General features: G+C 44.5%; 2 protein-coding genes across 4 annotated transcripts in view; one reads left to right on the forward strand and one right to left on the reverse strand.

Annotated features, from left to right (window-relative positions):
• LOC121439776 (intersectin-2) overlaps positions 1 to 1,396 on the forward strand; it is a 111,193-nt gene extending 109,797 nt beyond the window's left edge. For all 3 annotated transcript variants that reach the window (XM_041640408.1, XM_041640407.1, XM_041640409.1), the window contains one exon: positions 323 to 1,396. In XM_041640408.1, coding sequence (XP_041496342.1) covers positions 323 to 480 — 158 coding nt within the window. In that variant the 3' untranslated portion in view covers positions 481 to 1,396. The remainder of the gene's footprint in view (positions 1 to 322) is intronic.
• Positions 1,397 to 2,813: 1,417 nt separating this feature from the next.
• LOC121439630 (protein FAM228A-like) lies at positions 2,814 to 22,496 on the reverse strand. Its single transcript, XM_041640159.1, has 8 exons — positions 22,170 to 22,496; positions 14,371 to 14,439; positions 12,754 to 12,942; positions 11,383 to 11,472; positions 11,130 to 11,284; positions 6,415 to 6,556; positions 6,168 to 6,357; positions 2,814 to 3,019 (listed from the first exon to the last, which is right to left on the reverse strand). The coding sequence occupies exons 1-8, from the start codon at positions 22,260 to 22,262 to the stop codon at positions 2,814 to 2,816; spliced, it is 1,134 nt and encodes a 377-aa protein (XP_041496093.1). The 5' UTR covers positions 22,263 to 22,496.
• Between the last annotated feature and the right edge of the window lie 380 nt (positions 22,497 to 22,876).

Consider the following 22,876-nt stretch of genomic DNA (forward strand, 5'->3'; position numbering starts at 1 on the left):
GACACAGGGCCCTGTCAGCTCACTTCAGCAGGAGGTGGGTGTTTGCCGGAGGGCATGGTCTCTGAGCACAGGCACTGCCTGCATACATTGGAAACACTAGTGAGTACTGGATGGGTAGAGCATTGTCTTCCCTGTTGGCTAACAGATAGGGAGCTGTAACCATGCGTTTGTCCACTGTAGGACCAAAGATCGTGAGCCAGTGGGCTCCTCACGCAGGGCTTGAAAGCTGTCTAAATCCTGTTTCGGGCTCTCCTGCTCGGCAAGGTTTTAAATCTTAGAAGGAACAAAGATACTTGATCCTCACGTGATGTTTATTCCCCAGACTTCCTGGGTCGTACTGAAGTTCCAGTGGCAAAAATTCGAACAGAGCAGGAAAGCAAAGGCCCTACTACTCGCCGGCTCCTGCTGCATGAAGTCCCCACTGGAGAAGTCTGGGTCCGCTTTGACCTGCAGCTTTTTGAACAAAAAACTCTCCTCTGAGGGCCTGGAGAAGCCAGCACCGGGGAGCTGCCCACAGGCTGGGTCCAAGAGTGGAAGACTACGTTCTCCTGGGCCAAGGAGCATCACAGGGCTTCATCCATCACAGAGCCACACGCCGGGCCAGTATGTTCCTGCACACTAACTTGCTAGCCATCTATGCAAACATGACCTTTCCTATAGACAAACACCACAGCTCAGTGCCTTGTAACTAGTGTTAACGTCCAGCTGCGCTAGGTGCCAGGGTTTCCATTTTCAGGGCTATAAAGTATTATGTGGAAATGAGGCATCAGACCACCGGGCGTTACCACTTGGCAAATGTGTCCACTGTGGAGTCGGTGATGCTGGAACCGGTCCACACACGTGAGCCCTGCTGGGCCACAGCACTCAGGAGGGGAAGGGCTGGGGAAGAACACTGCAGCTGCGGGGCTGTGTGGCCTGATACTGAAGTAGCATCCACTTGTGCACTGAATAAACAGAAACTTGATCCTTTTATTCTGGTTAGATTTTATCCTTCTCTGCTCAGACAATACGGTTTGAAATATAAGGAGGGAAGCTTGATGTACTTTAAATATACTGTGAACTCTAAAATAATGTGGGAATATTTTTCAACTTTAATTTTCTGAAGTATAAATTATTTATGTAAATTCCTTGTTTTGCATATTTCATAGTAATGCATCTTTAAGCTTTATCATTGCCAACATGTACAGAAAGAGAATAAAAGTATAAGTTTATGAATGTAACTCCTCTCAAAGCTTGACTGTGTGTGAAAGGCTTTTAACAGCTCCCTTCCGAAACTGCTTATAAAGAATCCTGAGGGATGGCTGGGCCAGGAGATCTACTTAACTCCACCGCTGGCCTGCTCAGACCCTTCTGTGCGACTCTCAGGTTCCTGAGGTTTGGTTTCACAGGTCACTGCTGTGGGCAGGGGAACTGCGTGGGAGCTACGCTGGCACCGACAGGGGCATCCTACAGGGAAGGGTGAAGTGCAGAGGTCAGAACTGTCTGTAGCTCTGCTGCCCTGCAGCTCCAGCAGCCCCAGCACTTCCTGTCCTCTGTCTTGCCATAGCCATAGCCATACTGCTTATTTGGCTTCTGAATACTGAAATATGAAAATTTTCAAATAGTAACTAAGATTTTGAACACAAATTCTCCAGTGAAGATCACAGAGTAAAGGTGACAGATCTTTCTCCAGCAGCTAGAGTAGCCAGGAGCTCAGGGCTCTTCCATTCTCCCCATTCTTGTTTAAATTGGCTGAGTCACTTGGAACACACAGTTCAGTGGACTGAAATTTTAAAGACTTTTCCCTTCTCTGACTCCAGATGCTGACCTCACATACCCGCTGGTTAAAACAGGAAGAAGCTGCTACTTGATACATAAAACTGAAGCAACCAGTATCCAGCTTATTCTAGGAAGCTTTGAAGGACCAGGCACAGGCTGCTGGGCAAGCCCGCTGCCCACTCTCCTGGGTTTGGGGAGCTTGTCTTGTTGCTACTGAAGCAATATGGAGTCAGGAAAGTTGCTGCTGACAGCCCACGTGTGGAACATTACACTCCCCGGCAATCCGGCAGCTTTAAAGCTCTGAGGTTCCTTGTGACCTATAGCTACACAGCAATAGGTCTACATTGCTGTGTGTCTATGCTCTTTCCCTGACCATGGGGACTTTAATCCTCACTAGAGTGAGTGTCCCTGTCTCTCAGCTGTCAGGACACCTTGATCAGATTTGGGACACAGGAGCCCTCAGGATCTGACTCATGTGACTTTGATGGCTAGAAAGGGTACAGCCAGCAACTCCAGTCTTTTTTGCCTAGTAACCCAGAACTGCCCCTGAGGAAGTCAAATTGTCCTCCCCACTGAAATGTGAGCCCAAGTTTCTAGAGGATGCGAGGAGACCCCCCCCCCCCATCCACCAGGAAGTGGGTAGCCCTCACATAACTAGATATCTCCCCTCGGTGAAGAGACCCCATTAAACCCCTTCAGTGTCCCCCCCCACCCCCGGGGGCCTCACACAATGGTAGAGCATCCTCCCTCTGAGCAATTTAACCCCCACTGCCAGGCCGGAGTGTCTGTGAGGTAGTCGCACCCTGGAGTGCGAGCAGGACTGAACTTGAATAAAGCCCTGGTATTCTCTGAGTGGGGACTGGCCCCAGGCCAGGCGCAGAGCCCCACTGAGCACCAGGTGCTAGGAGATGCTCAAGCTATCTGGCTGTCAAGTGTTTTCAGTGAAACGAAAACACCACACACACTTCCTAGTTCCTAGCCAGGGCTTAGAAAACTAACTGCTGTTCCTCAGGTCGTTCCTGCAACCGCTTCCTACCTAGAGAGAAGCTGTGTTCTCAGTGTCTTAAATGTCTGTGCAGTGTGAAGGCAGGAAGCTCTATGCCCACTGGAGGCCCGACCTGGCTGCCCCCTGCAGGGAGGCCAGGTGCTTCCCCAGGAGCTCTGCGGTCATCACCCTTCTTCCCACAGCAGGTTGCCCCTGAGAATGGTGGCTGTCTGCTGCTGCCCAGGAGCGTGGTCTCTGTGGTCGGGTCCCTGAAACCTGTTCACAGAAGAAAAGGGCTGGATGTAATGCTGATTGAGCAGGCTCCCATGAGAGGAAGCATCCCCTCCCCAGACAGTGCCCCACCCCAAGCCTTCTATCCTTTCTGACAGGTTCCCTTCTCTGGTGGTTTCTGCAGTTCTCGGATGAGCCTTTCAGTGTCTTTACCGCCACCCACCTTAACGGTGGCAGAGGTGACTAGCTGTCCCCAAGGCGCTGCCCTCCACGGTGTTCAGACCCTCAGGGCTGCTTTCCTGAGCACATTTGCACCCACAGTTAGGGACAGTGGTCCTAGCCCAGTGCTGCCTTTAGTCCTGTCCCACATAAAAAGATGTTAGCAGGCTAGGGTAGTGGTAACGGGGAACTTCTGTTTTGTTTTTATTGAGACAGAGTTCTTTTAGACTTGATTCTGCCAGCATTTTTCAAGTCACTCAGGTACTTCCACAACATGAACCACATAAGCATGCCAAGCAGGTAAGATCTGAACACTGCTGAGACTCGGAACCCAGTTGCTTTTGGTTCTATCACCGAGGTGCATGCTCTTCCTGTACCAGCTGTGTTAGTGATAAAAACGTTCGTGTACTTTTCAATGGCAGGAATTAAACCCAAGATTTTGTGCAAGTACTAAGATATACCGCCGACCTGATATAAAATCTATTCTTTTCAGCCGGGCAATGGTGGGAGTGCACGCCTTTAATCCTAACACTCGGGAGGCAGAGTTTGAGAGCAGCGTGGTCTAGAGAGCAAGTTCCAGGACAGCCAGGGCTGATACACGGAGAAAAGGTCAAAATAGAAAGAAAGAAAGAAAGAAAGAAAGAAAGGAAGGAAGGAAGAAAGAAAGAAAGAAAGAAAGTTAGCAGGAATGAGTCCCTTGGAAGCCAGGTGCTAAAGATAGCAAAGATCCCAAGGTCCTGAAGGGAGAAAGTCTGTTGACCTGTTAACCCATCCACTAATGAAACAAAACCATTGCTTTTAAAACCCTCTTTCAAATGTTTTTACTCTTATGATGACAGCAGGGGCTCCCCTACCATAACAGCAGAACCCACATTAGGACCTAAAACAAGTGGGCTGTATCAGACTAGAAGTTTCTGTATAGCAAAGTAGAGAGGGGAGAGTGAAAAGAGACAGGGATCGACAGACAGACAAGAGGGTATGTATAAGTAAGCTTCTATCCCAGCAGGTATGTCTAGTCTGTGGCTTGTGGACCACAATGACTGGGAAGTACAAGGAATGAGGTCCAACACAAAAACTCTAACTTAAATGTTGGCTATTTCTCGGTTGTTGAGTGTGAGCTCTGTAGAGGACCATGTCCTATATTAATACCGAAAGGTAGTTCTTCCTGGAGGGAGAATCTGCTTTCAAGGAGACTGAGACCATCATGACTGAGGAGGAGCTGGGGCACAAAACATCTGATTGAGTGCTGAGACCAAGAGATTTAGTGCCCAGTCCTAGAAGGGTCATCATTCTCACCCCCCCCCCCCGCCCCCGGCAACCACCACCAAGGCTCATGGGACACTGAGGAAGAGGAAGTAGGAAGAATATAAGAGTTGGACATAATGGCACTGCCTCAGGAGGCAGAGGCTGGTGGATCTCTGAGTTTGAAGCCAGCCTGGCCTACAGAGTGAGTTCAGCCAGAGCTACATAGTGAGTCTCTCTGAAAACACGTGTGTGTGTGTCTGTGTATCTGTGTGTCTGATTGATAACTGGGAGGAGCGCTGTTGCTGTGGGAGCTCCTCCTGCTCCTTCAGCCAATAGCCTTTAAGATCCCAGCCCACTTGGGCATGGTCTCTTATATACAAGTGCAGTTGTGAAGCGTGCACTCACTCTCTTGCTTCCGGTTCTCGCTTCCAGCTGCTAGATTTGGTTCCTGTTCCCCATTCATGCAGCGGACTGTGATCTAGGACAGTGATTATGAGTCCCCCCCCCTTAATAAATAACTCTTTATTATACATAATTCTGAGCTAGTGTGGGATTATTTTGTAACTTCCATAATCATGTTGTGAGCTTGGCATGGCTGTCGCCCTCATGGGTTCACAGCAGTCGTGGTATTTAAAGCCAATCCAGCCAGAATTCTGGTATAGATGGGGGGAGTGATCCCTAGACCCCATGTCTTACTGAGGAGCTATTGGCAGCTTATAACTGCTGAGGGAAGGACAGTCTTTTTCTTTGCTTTCATGTGTTGCCCCTGGTAGGCTCCCCACACACTGAGGATGGGCCCAGCACCATCCACTAAGGGCAGCACTAATCACACTTAGTGGGCTATGGGGAAGGAGGAGGGGACAGTGACAAGGACATGAGTTTGGAGAGGGGGCTGTGATGAGAGTCATTTGGAGGCAGTTGGGAGAAACAGGGATATCTGTGATGTTTCATTGTACACGTGTATGAGGTTCTCAAGAATAGAGAAAATAAATGTAATGACTTCTGAGTCGTTAGCTCTCAGTGTGGCAGGGATCAGGGAAAACCCTTGTGCCATGAGCTGCAGTCACAGAGACTCTAAGCTCTGTGACTAAGCCTCAGAGGGAGAGAAGAGGGAGACAAAGAGGCCAGGAGCCCATGCGATCCTTAGCCCTATATGCAAAACTCTGTGTGTGTGGAAATTCCCTTTGAAATACGCAAAAGTTCATTTTGCCCTCCACCCCTTTTTCTCATGTTTCATTTTTAAAATTGCCTATTATAACTGAATTAAGAAAATTTTTGTTGCTGCTGGTGGTAGTTTTTTGAGACAGGGTCTTGCCGTATGACCAGGCTGGCCTCAAATTATTTTTAATTTTTAAAAATGTTACCATGTGTGTATGAGTGTTTCGCCTGCTTGTCTGTCTGTGCACTAGACACATGCAGTACCCACGGAGTCCGGAAGATGGCATCGGTTCCCTATGTGGATGCTAGAATAAAACCTGGGTCCTGGGGAAGAGCAGCCAGTACTGTTGACAGCTTACCCATCTTCTCCAGTCCCTGGTCTTCCCATTGCCCTCACTTCCCAAGCGCTAGGATTATGGGTGTGCACCACCAGGCCTGGCTAAGAGCAAAATGTCCGATCTGCTTTCAGTGAATAGTAAATGGTAGAAACTGTCAGAGGCAGGAAGGCTCAGGAAAGAGGAGGGCTGAAGTTACTGGTGAACCAGCTCTGGCCAGTCTTCTTGGCTCTCACCTTGTAAAGACGGGTCTGCACTTGTGTTCTGAACCCACCTACACTGTGTTTCCTCGCTCAGCGCCCAGCAGGGCAGAGGGACAGAGCGCCAGGCCACCCACCAGATCACTGCAGGACTTGAACGCCCCCACTGCCTCCACTTTCCCCTCTTCCTCGCGGGGGAGGGCTCTGCCAGGTTCTGCTCGCTGTTCTGGGCAGTGGGTATTGCAATGCCGTCACCCAGCCCCACTCCCAGACCTCAGCTTACCAGACCCTTCTTCTCAGCCTCTTTCTTCTTCAGGCTGAGCTTAGAGGAACGGAACTGCCTTTCAAAGACAATCTGGCTTATGTTGCAGGTCTTCTCTTCCTGAGGCAGATGTGACTTGGATGTACAGACAAGCTTTTCAGAACTGAGGAGAAAAGGGGGAGGGATCTCAATTCAGCGCGAACAATTCAAAAGCAATTGAAATCGGGTGGTGGTGGCACATGCCTTTAATCCCAGCACTTGGGAGGCAGAGGCAGGAGGATTTCTGGCCTGATGATCTACAGAGTGAGTTCTAGCACAGGCTCCAAAGCTACACAGAGAAACCCTGTCTCAAAGAAAAAAAAGTTATTGAATGAACTTGATCGATATTCGTTTTGTGAAAAGAAAAGGCTGGCTAGACATCACTGGAGCCCGCCCATCTGGTCAAGCTGGAATAATGTCTCTAAAGGTCCATATGGGAAGACTGGGAGCCCAGGGTGGTGGTGTTGGGTATGCTATGGGCCTTTAAAGAATGAAGTTGGAGGTCTGGGGGTGAGAGGGACCATGGAATCATGATCTCTTCCTTCCAAAATAGGAGTTCAATAAACCTTTCTTAAGCCAAATGGCGCAGATGAAGCTGGCTAACACAACTATCATGTGAGTTGTGGGACCGGTCTCCAGCTGTGGCTGAGGCAGTCTCTCTGTCCTCCTACCTGGGATTGAAACAGAAGGGCCACAGGCAGCCTGTGTGAGTACTCAGGCCAGGAAGTCAGGGAGAAGTGCAATCGACTAGGCAGCACATGCGCAGAACAGAGAAAGCCTCAAGAAGAAGGGATGACGAGAACCCGAAGTCTCAGAGGAGACGGCAGGCATCGTGGTCCCTCAAGCAGCCTGGCTTTCTTGCTGGTTATATAATATACGGGGACTTTCCAATGTAAAAGTTTTCCACTTGAGAAAGATTCTGCTTTTTGCCATCAACTGCCCCTGGTTAATGTAGCGTACTGCTCTTTAGTTCTTCCCTTCATTACACAGGGCGCTCTCTGGACACCTCGCGGAGTCACGGCCATGGCTGCCTATTCCGACAAAGGAAATAGGCCTTCTCTTTCCCCATCCCTTCCTCGTCTAGCAGACTCGCCATCTATCCCGCCCAGCGCTTGAGGCCAGCCGCTGCAAGATGTAATACTCGCCTGGGCTAGGATACCAGGCAACAGGAAACAAAGTGCGCAGCAGCCTGGCAGATCGGGAAACTGTAAACAGTTGGCTCGATCCAGACATTTCTGGGGCTAGTGTGTACTTCTTTGCTTTAAGGAAAGGGGATTTTTCAAGCCTTCTAGCAAGGCTGGCAGCGGGGGTCAGGCAGTGTCTCACAGCTGTAAGGAACCCGACTCGGCCGAGAGGGTTAGAGGAGGCCACTGGAAAGCCTTTCACTGGGAAGTGATCATTCAAGCTGTTAGGTGGGAAAGGCCAGACTAAAGTGGGGCTAGAGGAGCTGTGGCAGCTCTGGCTGAGGGGCTGAAAGGGGGGGGGGGTGAAGGGGTGAGAGCAAGAAAAGGCCTCTCCACCACTGAGAAGTTACGTCATTGTTAGTGTTTAAATGAAAAGCTCTTAAAAGTAAAAGAAACTCACCAGGCGGTATGGTGTTGCATGCCTTTGATCCCAACACTGGGAGGCAAAGACAGGTGGATCTTTGTGAGTTCGAGGCCAGCCTGGTCTGTAAGTCAAGTTCCAGGACAGCCAGGGCTGTCTCAAAAACAAACAAACAAACAAACAAAAAACTGTCTCAAAAAGAAAAAAAAGAAGAGAGAGGTGGGGAGGGAGGGAGGGAAGGAGGGAGGGAGGGAAGGAGGGAGGGAGGGAGAAGTCCTAGCACTTGAGATGTAGAGGTGGGGCAAAGAGCTTGAGGCCAGACTTAGTTGTAATGAGAAATACTGCCCTCCCCCTCACAAAAAGGGAAAAGTGAGACACTTGTGCTTTTGTGCAAGGTTTAAGATCTGAAATAGCAACAGCTGGAAAGAACCAAGAAATCTACCTGGAACGTAATGCTCACGTCTGTAAAGTCATAGGACAGTTGCAGATATTGTGCCAAAGAAGGAGAGACTTTCCAGGGGGAGTTCTCTTTATTTTTTTTTCTTTTTTGGCTATTTATTCATTTTTATGTGTGTGGGTGTTTTGCCTACATGTATGTCTGTGTCCCACATGTATGTAGTCCCCAAGGAAGTCAGAAGAGAGCATGATTGGATCCCCTAGGAACTGGAGTTACAGACAGCTGTGAGCCACCATGTGGGTGCTGGGTTTGAACTTGGATCCTTGGAAACAGTAATGATCTTAACTACCAAGCCATCTCTCCAGCTCCCAAGAGAGAGAGTTCTTACTCCTCAAACTGTGACCATTTGAAGTACTGAGATACCTATGACTTTTAAGATTTTGTTTCTCAAATTTACGTAAGAACCTAACTAGAACTAGTTTTTATATAGATAATGGAGTCCAGTTTAATCCCCCCATAATGAAACTCATTTTCTAGTACCATTTATTGAAACCCCTATATTATCCCCCTTGTTCTGCACTATAGCCTTATTTTAGTACAAATAAAGTATCTATATGTATTTAATTTCTTGATTCTCTAATTTGGTTTAATTGTTGATTTGGTACAGTTTTTAAGTCAGTTTGATACCTGATAAAGTAGTCCTATAAAATTTAGAATTAGCTCAATTTCTATATACACATAAACACACACACATACACACACACACTCCAGACAAATATCTCTGATTCATTCAGATTGAACTGAATGTGTGGACAGATTTTAGAACTTTTCATGTTTTCAATTTTGAGTGATGTTGGTACAGGAGAATTGTCTGTATTCTGTCAATCATGTTATAAATAAACGCTGATTGGCCAGGCAGGAAATATAGGCGGGGAAACCAGAGAGGAAGTAGAAATAATGTAATGAGAACAGGAGAATTCTGGGAAGGAGGAAGTTGATTCTTCCCACTCTTGCCCAGACCACCAAAGCAGCAGGATGTGATCTGCCCCACTGAAAAAAGGTACTGAGCCACATGGCTAACACAGATCAGAAAAATGGGTTAATCAAGATGTGAGAGTTAGCCAGTGAGAGGCTAGAGCCACCTCTAGAGCCACTGGAAAGGGAGGTGGGCCAATCAGCTTTATAACTTACAGAGATCTTTGTGTGATTTTCTTTGGGGCTAAACAGCTGGGGGGGGCTGGGAGAGACAAAAACCCCAACAACAAGCAGGCCCCCCCCTCATGTTACATGCTGTGATCCATGAACATGGTACATCTTCCCATTAAGTTGGTTCTTGTCTGTTTCTCTGTGTAGCCCTAACTGTCTTGGAACTCACTCCATAGACCAGGCTAGCCTCCAACTCATGGAGATCCTCCCATCTCTGCCTCCCAAGTGCTGGGATTAAAGTCATGCACCACCACCGCCTGGCTAATTTAGTTCTTACTTTATTCCTCTTAAAGTAGCTCTCAATTAGGCCTGATTCTGCCTCCAGAGTAGTATTTGGAGGTAGGTAGGACTCATCATCAGATTCTGGTGTGGGAGAATTGTCTGTATTCTGTCAATCATGTTTTAAATAAACACTAACTGGCCAGGCAGGAAATATAGGCAGGAAAACCACACAGGAAAGTAGAAATGGTGCAATGAGAACAGGAGAATTCTGGGAAGGAGGAAGTTGATTCCTCCCACTCCTGCCCACACCACCAAAGCAGCAGGATGTGATCTGCCCCACTGAAAAAGGTACTGAGCCACATGGCTAACATAGATCAGAATAATGGGTTAATATAAGCTACAAAAGCTAATAAGTAGCCTGACCTAATGGGCCAATCAGCTTTATAACTTATAGAGATCTCTGTGTGATTTTCTTTGGGGCTTGCCGGCTGTGGGATATGGGGGCAGGACAGAAACCCCCAACAAGCCACCCCGATCATGTTACAAGATTCAATTTGTGCTGTCCATATGCTCATGAGAGCGGGGCCAGGCACTGGAGAACAGTCAGTTTACCAAGGGACACATCCTTGAGAAAAAATTATTACCTCTCTTCCAAAAGCCAGCAACGGTCAATAACCTCTTAGCTAGGGGTGGGGACTCCTGAGCCCCTCACTGCAATTTTTAATTTTTAATATTTATTTATATTTCAGGACAGTCAGGGCTGTACAGAGAAGCCCTGCCTCAAAATAAAAATATTTATAGCCTTTGAGTTTTTCTTTGTAGAGCCTCATATTTTCTGTTAAAAAGGAAGGGTTTTATTCTTGCTTCCCATTTCTTTTACCTTTTATTTCTCTCCCCTCTCTTATTACTTAAGGTCTCTGGCACAAATCTGAAGTGGCAATTGTGAGTTTCTTTGTCTGATTCAGGAAGTCACAGGGAAAACATTTAGTGTTTCAATGAAACCTCTATGATTTCTAGAACTCTACTGCAAATTAAGTAAGCTAATTTCTATCTCTCTGATTATGAGCTAATTTGGGGGTGTGTGACTAGATTTTTTATTTTGATTCTTTATTTATTGAGATGATTAAGACTTTGTTCTGTTAACACAGAGATCACAAGAGCTTTCAAAAATGACTTTTGGTATAAACGCTTAAAAATATACTGAATCTACCACCCGGGTTCAATAACCACCAACAGTTTCCACACCCTTGGCTCCTAGATACTCCCTTTCTCTTCTCTTCTGGGAGAACCCCTAGAGCTCAGAATGACTTATCTGGTTACTCTGTACCTGCACAGACTGGGCTTATTCCACACAGGCTGGGCAGAGGCTCTCTGCCTCTCTTTGGGAACGATGCCATGGGAAGTGAGCATGAACTTGGGTGATTTGCTGAAGAGGGGAGCCTTCTTGGTTCCTTTAGGTTCTTTTTGCATGTCGTTCTGTTTCTCTACAGGAAGACACCAGAGCAAAATCAAACTCTGTAAAACCAACCCCTGTGCTCTTCAGGGTGGGAATGATTGACTTTTAGCTGTGGCTGCAAAGCACCTGTGCGGTGTTGGTAGCGGGTTCCTTTAGCTTCTCGGAGCTCTTGCTGTCTTCGGAACAGACACTCACACATCGGAGAGGCTTTCGTCTACAGGAGAAAATGAGAGTATTTGAGTCCCCCGCTGCAGTTTCCAGCGAGTGATCAAATCTATCCCTAAATAACGTCAGTCAGCGAGGCCTTTCTCCACCAAAGCCATGATCAAGACTTAGGAATAAAGTCAGGCACAGCGCAGGGGGAGAAGCTGCCTCAGGTGGAAATGCTTCACGGACTGTAATGGCGGGTAGGAGAAAGGAGGGGGCCGACCCACGTGCAAGAGGCGGCTTCTATTCGTAGCTTTACTAAGCCATTGCATTAGTCAATAATATTTGCTCAGCTATTCCGTGCTACGCCAAGGCCAAGTTCGGACCTCACGCGTTCTCAGTCTAGAACAAATCATGCAAGTGACACCTTGGTTGTGAGAGGCACCCGTTCAAGCCTTTAGGAGCACAAACACTGTTTCTAACCAGTCTGGGAGGAAAAGTCCTCCCAGTGGGAGGGGACACGGCCCACTGCTCTGGGGAGGGGTGGGGTTAGGGAAATGTAAGCCTGTGTCAGGGTGTGGGTGGTACTGAGGCCATTTAAAAGGAATCTCCGGCTAACCATAAGCCTCTTTCTCCACTTCTTCAATGCCGAAAGATCACACTCCTTGATTCCAACACATTTGGATTACATCTTGAGTTCCAGCTCTTAGGACATTTGGGAATTAATAGTGCACGTTTTCTGAACTTGATGATACCCAGTGTTTCTAACGTTCTGTCTGAACTCTTCTACAGTTTAGCAAATACCTGGGGCTGAAAGACCCAGGAAACCAAACAGCAAAGATCCAATAGGAGGACACTTAAAGCCAGTAGACTTAAATTTGATATTGCAAATTAGGAGGGCACAAATTCCTGAAGAGGTTCCTGACCTCAAAGTGAAACACATCTTCAAAATAAGACACTGAATGGTGCTGTTCTGTCAAGACAGCGAAGAAAAGAACTGTCTGACCCCGGGCTTGAAGCAGTCCGCTTCTCCCTCACCCATTTCCTCCCACAGGGATAGGAACTCTCTCTCCCGGCCCTGTTCTGAACTAGGAATTGCCATTTGACCCAGTCCTGGTAAGATTGAAAGCTGAAACGTTGGCCTAGGGAATGCTGAAGAGTCTGCTTTTTGATAAAAGGAGTGGTTCAGAGAGTCCCGGCACCACCCTCCCTCCCTACCTTGCCAGCAGGCACACAGTGAGAATGATGGGACAACCCACACATCAGGCCAGAGAAGAAAACGATGGGAGGACAAGAAAAAGAATGGCATCATAGTTACGTAGAAGAAGCAATAAAATCCAGTACCAACCGGTTTATCCATGTGCTTTGCGCAGTATTCATATTTCACTTGACTTTGTCCGGGTCGTCTATGTGAAACCACTTTTTCTATAATTCTCTGCTGAAGAGGCCGCGCTACATTTTCAACCCATTTCTTATGTAACATCTCTTTTCTTCTTTCCTTAAAAACTGCCTGATGCTGAATGTATGTATCCATTCTCTGACAAAGTAACACAAACAACAAGGATCACAGACCTCCGTTCCTGTCATTCTGTTAGCGAGGGAGAAAACACCCGTTCCTAAGCACTCCAGGGAGAAAACACCCATTCCTAAGCACTCCAGGGAGAAAACACCCGTTCCTAAGTGCTCCAGGGAGAAAACACCCATTCCTAAGCGCTCCAGGGAGAAAACACCCGTTCCTAAGCGCTCCAGGGATTCATGCCGCCTAGTCCTCACACCAAATAACTGGAACGCAGAATAAACTTCAGAGACAGAACTTGAAAACACAGGCCAGGAAGAAAATATGAAAACTTCTAAATCATACCGCACCTTCGGATCAAACTGTTATCCAACTCATGAACCCAATGAAGCCTTTCCTAACTCACCAAATCCTCATTTCTTGTTAAAATGTTGCCCAGACATTCATTCTCTATCTAGGCTTTACCAGCACTAGGTCTGTGCCAGAACTGGGAGAACAAAGACACTGAACTTACTTTTATGCTGCTCCCTGACCTATGAAAGGCGTTAACCCCAAGACTGCTTTTGATACTTCATTTAAATGAGAATTTATGGGCAAGTGATTTAGTTACTGCCTAGCCCATTGTCTCTTACAGTGTACTCAATAAACTATGTTGAGAGAGAATGAATGTCCATTTACTTTGTAAATTCAAATCACAATAAAAATGTCAAAGTGCTATTATAATACTATCTTTCAGGTGGAAATTAACTCCTTTAAAGCTTGCTGATCCAACAGTGATTATTAGTAACTTAATTGGTCATTACCCTTAAATGCTAATTAATTTCTGGTAGTTTTAATATTTCCCAATGCAGTATGGAAAAATAGGAAAAAGAGGCAAATTTGTTAGAAAAGAATTCCATTTGGTACAAGTCAATGAGGGGGAAGCAGTTAAAAAACGATCCCTCAGATTCCTTAAGGGCAGATCCATACAAGATGTGGGACCTTTAGTGATCCTACAAAGAGCGGCACCCTCTCAGGGCTACACAGCTCAAGGGTATAAATCAGAGGCACGTCATTTTGCCTGCAAATGAGTCTCTCAGACAGAACATTGCAGTCTGAATGTAAAATGTGCCCCCAAACTTGTGTGCTAGTTTGTGTTTTCAGCTGATGAGGCCATGGGGTGGTGCTGTAAACTTTAGAAGGCAGGGCTGGTAGGCGGGAGATAGGTTGCCCAGAGCAGACCTTTGAAGAAAATCCTGACACACTTTCCTCGCTTCCTGTGTTGCTTCCTAAATGCCCAGAGGTGAGCAGCTCTGACTGCTGCCTGCCTTTATGTGAAGTGACTGTTGCCGGAATGCCCTGAATCTCTGAGCCAACACAAGCCTTTGCTCTCCTAAGTTGGTCATGTTCAGCGCATCAGAGCACGGCATCCACTCTTGCTCCTCCAGAAGGCAGCACGCAACCACTCACCTTCACGATGTAGTTTTCTCGGAACAATATTGCATGCACAGCTTCATCGATGTCTTCTCGAGCTAATACCTAAAAACAAAAATGAACGGGAAGTCAAACACTCTGAAGGAAGCATAGGAATGACAAGTCCCAGGCCAGTGTTCCAGTATCACTCGTGAAAATCTAGCGCCTGTATCTCACAGCATAGTTCTAACTCCTTATGATGGGAAACTTCAAATCCTGCTCTCCACCAGCCCGTAATCTAGCTTTAATGGTAGCAACGCAATCTTATTTCATTTAAACCCTACTCATTTTTCCATCAACCACCTAGACTATTTTGAAACACATCCCTGACATTACATCATGAAATCATATTTTGTTAGAGTTTCAGGAAGCTGGGCTGGAAAGATGATTCAGCAGTTGCAAGCACATACTGTGCTTGCAGAGGAGTAGGTTTCATTTGGCAGCACCTATGTCCGTCCGGCTGTTCAGTTCACATCTGCCTGTAACTCTAGCTCCATGGGATCCAATGCCTCTGGCCTCTTTAAGCACAAGCACTAAAATACACATACCCACATATGGTACATAGTTAAGAATAAAAAATAAAGTTCCGGGCTGAAGAGATGGCTCAAAGGTTAAGAACACTGGCTGCTGTTCCAGGGGTCCTGGGTTCAATTCCCAGCAACCACGTGGTGGCTCACAACCATCTGTACTGAGATCTGGTGCCCTCTTCTGGCCTGCAGGGATACATGCAGAACACTGTGTATGTAATAAATAAATACATCTTTAAAATAAATAAAGTTCCAAGAAGCTTACTAAGCATTTTTAAGCAACAATAAATAAATAAATGGGACCTTCTAAAACTGAGAAGCTTCTGTAAAGCAAAGGACAAGTCAGTAAGACAAAAAGGTAGCCTACTGAATGGGAAAAGATCATCACCAACACCACATCAGACAGAGGACTGATTTCCAAAATATATAAAGAACTCAAGAAACTAAACATCATATAATGCCGAATAATCTAATTAAAAATGGGGTTCAGAGTTAAACAGAGAATTCTCAACAGATGAATCTCAACTGGCCAAAAAACACTTAAGGAATTGCTCAACATCCTTAGCCATCAGGGAAATGCAAATCAAAATTACTCTGAGATTCCATCTTACACCTGTCAGAATGGCTAAGATCAAAAACAACAATGATAGCTTATGCTGAAGAGGATGTGGAGTAAGGGGAACACTTCTCCATTGCTGGTGGGAATGCAAACTTGTACAACCACTCTGGAAATCAGTAAGGCAGTTTCTCAGAAAAGTGGGAATCAGCCTACCTCAAAATCCAGCAATACTATTCTTGGTTATATGCCCAAAGGATTCTCAATCATACTATAAGGACATTTGCTCAACTATGTTCATAGCAGGATTATTTGTAATAACCACAACTTGGAAGCAACCTAGATGCCCCTCATCTGAAGAATGGATAAAGCAAATGTGGTATATTAACACAATGGAATACTACATCTTGAAATTTGCATGTAAATGTATGGAACTAGAAAAAAAAACCATCCTGAATGAGGTGGAATCAGAGAGAGGCCATGTAACTGCTGAAGGAGACAAAAGCCCTGGAACTTTACCAGTAAACCACGAGCCTCATGGTAAAATACAAAAGAATAGAAATGGGTTAATCTAAGATGTAAGAGTTAGTTAATAAGCCTAAGCTATTAGTCAAACAGTGTTGTAATTAATAGAGTTTCTGTGTAATTATTTTGGGTCTGGGCAGCCAGGAATGAGCAAGTGGCCTCTACCTACAAATTGGTGCACCAATGTGAGCTGACTACAGCCACATAAAATCTGAGAGAACTTAAAAAGGAATTCTAGACACACACACAAAGTTTAGTGTAGCTTCTTGAGATATATATATATATATATATATATATATATATATATATATATGGGCTCTGTTTGCTGGTGGCAAATAGGGGCACCATGGCTCCTTTAAGAAAAGACTTACTGATTCAGCATAAGTAATGGTGATATCCTGGTTCATGCTGGCAGCACTAATAGCTCTGGCTCTTTTAGGAGGCCAAGCACTTAAATGAGACCTGTGAGCAGCATGTTACAAATTGCTTAATGGTGACATAGACCTGCCGCGACCCTAAAGCTGGGGAAGTGTGCATGGCTCTCAGAGGCAGTGAACATGTCTCTGCTATGTTGGACTGGGCAAAGTCAACAAGCAGGACCTCAGAGTTGGTTCTAGCCATACCCGCTTAGCATTAAAACAAAAGTGCTCCTGGTCAGAAAATAATTACACATGCAATAAAGACAAACTCAGATGAAGAAAACCTCTAAATATGTCACAGTGTTGGATAAATGTATGTAGGCTTGGGAGAGAGAAAAAATAGTTGTAAAAAGAAGTAAATGGTTTTTTAAAAAGTAAAGTCTTTAAAAAGGCAGAGTAAAGACAGTCATAGATGAAAGGAGTAAAGAAAAATAATCCACGTAAAGATGGAAAATACACAGAGAATCTGATATGCATATTATCGTTTTTCTTTAATTTTTTGGCTGTAAATGAGCTGAGTGCAAAGAGGCATGTTATTGTACAGCCTTCTAAGCTAAACCAACATATTTATTTTAAAGGAATCTTGACTTCAAAATTTGGGTCTAAGGATATGTTACTTTGGAAAAGAGGTTCTTTTTTTATTTCCACAGAGAATGAGAACCTGTGATTCCTTCCAGACTAATGTGGTTTGAGGAACTAAGATACCCCCCAAAAGGTCTTCATGAACCCCTTCCCCCAAAATACTTTGCCCATCAAAAAGCAGGAAGCAGTTTGGAGGGAACTATGCCCAAATTCCCAAATATTGTTTATAAATGTTTGCTTACACATAAAGGGGGATATGATATAGAAATGAATACTTTGCATTGGTATGGATCTTGGTTTATTGATAGAAATTTAAGGTCAGCTTTATATATATATATATATATATATATATATATATATACACACACACACACACATATATATATATGCTCTTGACTAAAGTATTGTGTTTATACAACTTATTTAAAAATGTAATGTATAATTAAGAAATACAGGTTAATAGTCATTTATAATAGTCAAGCTTGTAGTCATATTAGGTTTTCTAGATGTGCAGAGATGTATTTCAGATGGATAGATATTCTTCAAGCCTTTCAAAGACCTATAGAATATGGCATTTAAAGTGTTTTAAAACTTAGACTTTTCTCAACAGTGAGACATATCTGCTTATGGCAGCATCAATCTACTTCAAGAGGAAGATGGGCATCAAAGAAGCTCCTTGATGCTATGCTGTATAAACTGGACATGCAGGACCCACAGAAAAATGACTGTTGAACTTGCCTAAAGGTGAAACTGCTTCAGGGTTCCTGCTTCATGAAAGAGTCTGCCAGACATTCTGCAGGATACAGAAGAAAGTGACTGACAAACTGCCAATAGAGATGAAACAGTCTTTCAAATTTTCTGCTTCATGTAAAAGTCTGCAGGATACTGTGGGCCTGTAGGCTGAAGATGGATGCCCCAATGTTACAGAAGAACTTTGGGTGACTATACAGGCAGTGAGATGTCTCTGTTAATTCTAGAGCTTTGGTAGTTGCTTACAATGCACTTCCTGTTTACTTAGCTAATATTATATCCTCCTGGAGTCTTTGATGGAATTGAAGAAAGATAGTTATAATTATAAAAGGTAAATAAGTTATAAAACTTTAGACTCACAAAGATAGAATAGATGGTAGAGTATTTTCCTTAATTTGACAAATATAAATAAACTAAATATTGTAACTATAATTCTTGCTTGATATCTGTTTTGTTGTATGTAATCTTGCTGTGTTAAAGCTAAAACTTTCCTTTTTATTTAGACAGAAAAGGGGAGATGATGTGGGACTTCCCTCTGTATACTGTGAATATGTTTTATTACCATTGGTTAAAAAAGAATCTGCTTTGGACCTATGGCAGTGCAGAATAGATAAAGGCAGGAATTCCAAACAGAGATAGAGGAGAAAAGAAGGTAGAGTCAGAGAGACGCCGTGTAGCTGCCAAAAGAGACAGAACTTTACCAGTAAACCATGAGTCTGATGGTAAAATACAAAATATCGCACCTAAGAAGCTGAGAAAAAAATAGGAATGGGTTGATTTAAGATGTAAAAGTTAGTTAATAAGAAGCCTAAGCTATTGGTCAAGCAGTGTTATAATTAATATAGTTTCTGTGTGATTATTTTGGGTCTGGGAAGTTGGGAAAGAACAAATAGCAAAACTCAGAAAGCTCAATTTAGTGCAACTGTACTCAAAAAGCAGAAAATTCAACTTAGTGAAATTGGCCCAGAGTCGCAGGGCTGGTGTGGAAGCTTGCTGTTTGCATTTTGAGTTTAGAGAAAGCTGATGCACTAAACCCTCAGTCTGGTGCTTTTTCAGCTGCGTCAGTATGGACCAGCTTTCATCCTTGAATTACTACAGAGGAACAAATGAAAAGGCACTGTGAGGCCAGTGTCTGGAAGAGATACAGTATGTTCTAAAATAATGGCCTCTCGTGAAACTCTTACTATTGGTTTCTCAGAGTTTGTTATTCCATCATGGCTCTTCCTCCTGTTCTACCTCATTGGATGCATCAAGACCAGCTAAATCCCAAACTCAAACACATCCATAAACAATAGAAGTCTCAAAAGGAGTGCTGTATTTTCCATCCACAATTTAATATGCTCACATGAAATCGGAAGTTGTATCTGAACAACTAGCTGGGTCTTCTCCAGTGTAAGTTCTAGAATATATACAATCTTACTTTAAAGCCTGCTCAGATTTATCTCAAGATGCCAATGGGAAAAGTATTTTTTTTCTTATAAAAGTAGAATAATCACTATTTAGAGTACTAACAAAAATGCGGATAAGTATCATTGCGAAAAACTTTAGCCTTCTTTGTAAGATTTTAAGTAAATTATCTAATGTCATATGTACTCTTGGTCAACAACCTTCTTTATTTAAAAATAAAGTCAGAAAGGTAGGATGGCACACACTTTTACTCCTAAGACTCTGGAGATGAGCTAGGATCTCTGTAAGTGCCAGGCCAGCCTGATCTGCACACCTGTTGGTGGAGGCTGCTCTTTTGTTCCTGGCTACCCAGACTTGAAAGAATCACACAGAAATTGTGTTAATAAAATCACTGTTTGGCCTATTAGCTCTAGCTTCTTATTGATGAACTCTTACATCCTAAACTAACCCATCTCCATTAATCTGTGCATCACCATGAGGTTGTGGCCTACCGGTCAAAGTTTTGGCGGTCTCCAGCAGCAGCTCTTTTAGCCTGGCTATGTTCTGTTAAGCCATTGGCCAAAAGCAGCTTCTTCTTTTTTTAAATACATTTTTTTATTGATATTTATTGAGCTCTATATTTTTCTCTGCTCCCCTCCCTGCCTCTCCCCTCCCCTCTTCAACCCTCCCCCAAGGTCCCCATGCTCCCAATTTACTCAGGAGATCTTGTCTTTTTCCACTTTCTACTTCCCATGTAGATTAGATCTATGTAAGTCTCTCTCAGTGTCCGCATTGTTGTCCAAGTTCTCTGGAATTGTGGTTTGTAGGCTGGCTTTCTTTGTTTTATGTTTAAAAACCACCTAAGAGTGAGTACATGTGATAATTGTCTTTCTGTGTCTGGGTTACCTCATCCAAAATAATGTTTTCTAGCTCCATCCATTTTCCTGCAAAATTCAGTCTGTTGTTATTTTTTTCTGCTGTGTAGTCATTGTGTAAATGTACCACATTTTCCTTATCCATTCTTTGGTTGAGGGGCATTTAGGTTGTTTCCAGGTTCTGGCTATGACAAACAATGCTGCTATGAACATAGTTGAGCACATGTCCTTATGGCACGATTGAGCATCCTTTGAATATAAACCCAAAAGTGGTATTACTGGGTCTTGAGGAAGGTTGTTTCCTAATTTTCTGAGAAATCGCCACACTGACATCAAAAGGGACTGTACCAGTTTGCACTCCCACCAGCAATGCAAGAGTGTTCCCTTTCCCCCACAACCTCTCCAGCATAAGTTGTCATCAGTGATTTTGATCTTGGCCATCCTTACAGGTGTAAGATGGAATCTCACAGTTGTTTTGATTTGCATTTCTCTGATGACTAAGGATGTTGAACATTTCCTTAAGTGTCTTTCAGCCATTTTAGATTCCTCTGTTGAGAGTTCTCTGTTTAGGTCTGTACTCCATTTTTTTTTTTATTGAATTATGTGATCTTTTGACGTCCAATTTCTTGAGTTCTTTGTATATTTTGGAGATCAGACCTCTGTCTGATGTGGGGTTGGTGAAGATCTTTTCTCATTCTGTAGGCTGTCGTTTTGTCTTGTTGACTGTGTCCTTTGCTTTACAGAAGCTTTTCAGTTTCAGGAAGTCCCATTTATTGATTGTTTCTCTCAGTGTCTGTGCTGATGGGGTTCTATTTATGAAGTGGTCTCCTGCCAATGCGTTCAAGTGTACTTCCCACTTTCTCTTCTATGAGGTTCAGTGTGGCTGGCTTTATGTTGAGGTCTTTGATCCATTTGGACTTGAGTTTTGTGCATGGTGATAGATATGGGTTTATTTTCATTCTTCTACATGTTGATATCCAGTTATGCCAGCACCACTTGTTAAATATGCAAAAGCAGCTTCTTTATTAACCAATAAAAAACAACACATATACAGAAGGACTTCCCACACTGCATAGCAAATTCAAGGCCAGCTAGGTCTACTATTAAATAAATAAATAAAATAATAGTAACAATAATAATAATAATCTGAGAGAGGCTGTCAGGAGAGCTCAGCTGGTAAAAGTACTTGCTACCATGCTTGACCACCTGGGTTTAATTCCAGGGATCCATGGAAGGGCTTCCAAATGCATGCTACATCATCTGTGTGTCTGCCTTCTGCAAGCACATGCCTATAAACCAATATAATGGGTGGTGGTGGCGCACGCCTTTAATCCCAGCACTTGGGAGGCAGAGGCAGGCGGATCTCTGTGAGTTTGAGGCCAGCTTGGTCTACAAGAGCTAGTTCCAGGACAGACTCCAAAGCTACAGAGAAACCCTGTCTCAAAAAAAGTATAGAATAGAAAATGAAAAAAAAAAACAATGCAACTTAATTTTTTTAAAAAAAGAGAGATCTAGATAGTCTTTGTCATTGATAAGTCATTCTTTGCAATTTTATTTTTAGAAAATATAGACACACTAATCATCCGAAGCAGCTCCTCTGAAATCCGCTGCTCACAAACACAAAAATAGTGAACTCACATTTCACAACTCTTCCTGTCACCATGACAGAGGGGGCAAGATCAATTCTCAAGAGCTTGCTTTCTAATGAGGCAAACCATAGAATCCCATGAAACTGAAGCGCCTTGGCCAAATTTGACTCGTGTTTACCTGCCTGGCAGCCAGCTGGTGCCGTCTTTCCTTCAGGATGGCTTTTGGCCAAATCTGAACCCAGGTGCTCCCACTCACTGACTACCCAATCTAAGCCAAGAAGAACTGTTCTAATACTGGAAACAGATGGGCGATTGAGACCAAACTGGTTATAAACTCAAGGAATTGTGCGTCTCATGGAAAGACAACATCTTAAAAATCAAACCTTTAAGTCCTTTTTAAGCCAGACCAATCTTGATAGTGGATTCACAATTGGAGCTATCACTGGTCTCCTCCATTTACATTATCTTGCTTCTTATGAAAAAGGAAGAAGGGAAGAGAGAAGGAAGAGAGGGAAGGAGGAAGGGAGGGAGAAATAAGGAAGGAAGGAAGAAAAAGGAAAAGAAAGGGGGGAAAGCCATGCTGTTACCTCCATTAAAGAAACAGACTCCGGCTCTGGCCACTCCATTAGTTTGTCCACACTGAAATAGTCATTGCAGTTCCAAGTTTTTGTGGCAGCCATAAATAATAGAATCTCTGAGCAAGAAAAACTGAGGAACTTATTGTATCGATGTGGAAAAAGCAGGGTTCTTAGGGACTCAGCTCCTCTTTCTTGTGTCCTAGAGACCCGAGTGTGCCTCACTGCGCTTCCCACGCTGTCGTGGGGACCAAAGCAGGAGTCAACACAGGATGCATAGCCTCGGGCTGAGGGTGATGGCCCTCAGCAGGAAAGGGTGGCCCCTCAGGCTGCAGGCTTCCTCTCAGATGGATGCTCCTGGGCTGATGGCATCTTGAGTGGGTAAGGGTGGCCTCCTCAGATGGAAGCTCTTAGTGGCCAGTTACTCTCCCTCAGATGGACGCTCCTGCAGTGGTCTGGTCGCCTCAGGCTCACAGGCCTCCCCTCCCCTCAGATGGATTCTCCTGCGTTGATCTGGTTACCTCCGACCCACAGGCCTCCCAGGCCGCCTCAGGGTCGGGCTGCTCTCTGGCTGGTTTCTACCCTGGGCACCCTGCAGCCTGCCTCCGTCAGTTCCCGTGGGTGGTGTCTCGGGCCCTGTCGAAGTGCGAAGCAGGGTCACGTGGTCTGCGACACCAACGTCCCTGGAATGGCGCGCTGACAGAAAACTAGAGCACTGT

This window comes from Microtus oregoni, unplaced genomic scaffold (genome assembly GCF_018167655.1).
Source record: "Microtus oregoni isolate MIOR12 unplaced genomic scaffold, Mior012 000062F_ref0000492, whole genome shotgun sequence".
NCBI classification, from domain to species: Eukaryota; Metazoa; Chordata; class Mammalia; order Rodentia; family Cricetidae; genus Microtus; species Microtus oregoni.